The sequence below is a fragment of the Cystoisospora suis genome, assembly GCF_002600585.1.
Source record: "Cystoisospora suis strain Wien I chromosome Unknown contig_2121, whole genome shotgun sequence".
NCBI lineage: Eukaryota > Apicomplexa > Conoidasida > Eucoccidiorida > Sarcocystidae > Cystoisospora > Cystoisospora suis.
In genome coordinates this window covers 17,613-17,958 of record NW_027154920.1, presented here as the reverse complement: position 1 = coordinate 17,958, position 346 = coordinate 17,613, and the positions used below count along the sequence as shown (strand labels likewise).

Below are 346 nucleotides of genomic sequence, written 5' to 3'. Positions count from 1 at the left end.
TAGATCAAAGATAGATGGATCAAAGACAGATTCGAGATAGATAGATAGATAGATTAAAGATAGATAGATAGTTATTATTGAGAGTGAAGTCGACATTTTGAAAGATGCTAGAATGTGTCTCTATCTCTATCTCTTTCTTTCCGTTTCCCTTTGCTGTTGTTTCCAGTTCTCGCCGACCAAGATTCCTTCCGATTTGGCGCACGCGTGGACGCGGAGAAGTTTCTTTCAGCTTTAGATGATCAAACGAAAGAGAAGAAGAAGAAAGATAAGAAGAATGCTGTCCTTATCACGAAGAAAAAAACGATGGGAGGGGGAGGGGTTTAGATGCTTCCTCTCCCCGTTCTTC

At 40.8% G+C, this 346-nt stretch overlaps 1 protein-coding gene across 1 annotated transcript in view; it reads left to right on the top strand.

Annotated features, from left to right (window-relative positions):
- The first annotated feature begins 166 nt into the window (after positions 1-166).
- CSUI_004518 (uncharacterized protein) overlaps positions 167-346 on the top strand; it is a 481-nt gene continuing 301 nt past the window's right edge. The window contains exon 1 of the mRNA XM_068064709.1: positions 167-346. This exon is cut by the window's right edge and continues 301 nt beyond it. Within this exon, the coding sequence (XP_067923318.1) occupies positions 236-346 (111 nt within the window). The 5' untranslated portion in view covers positions 167-235.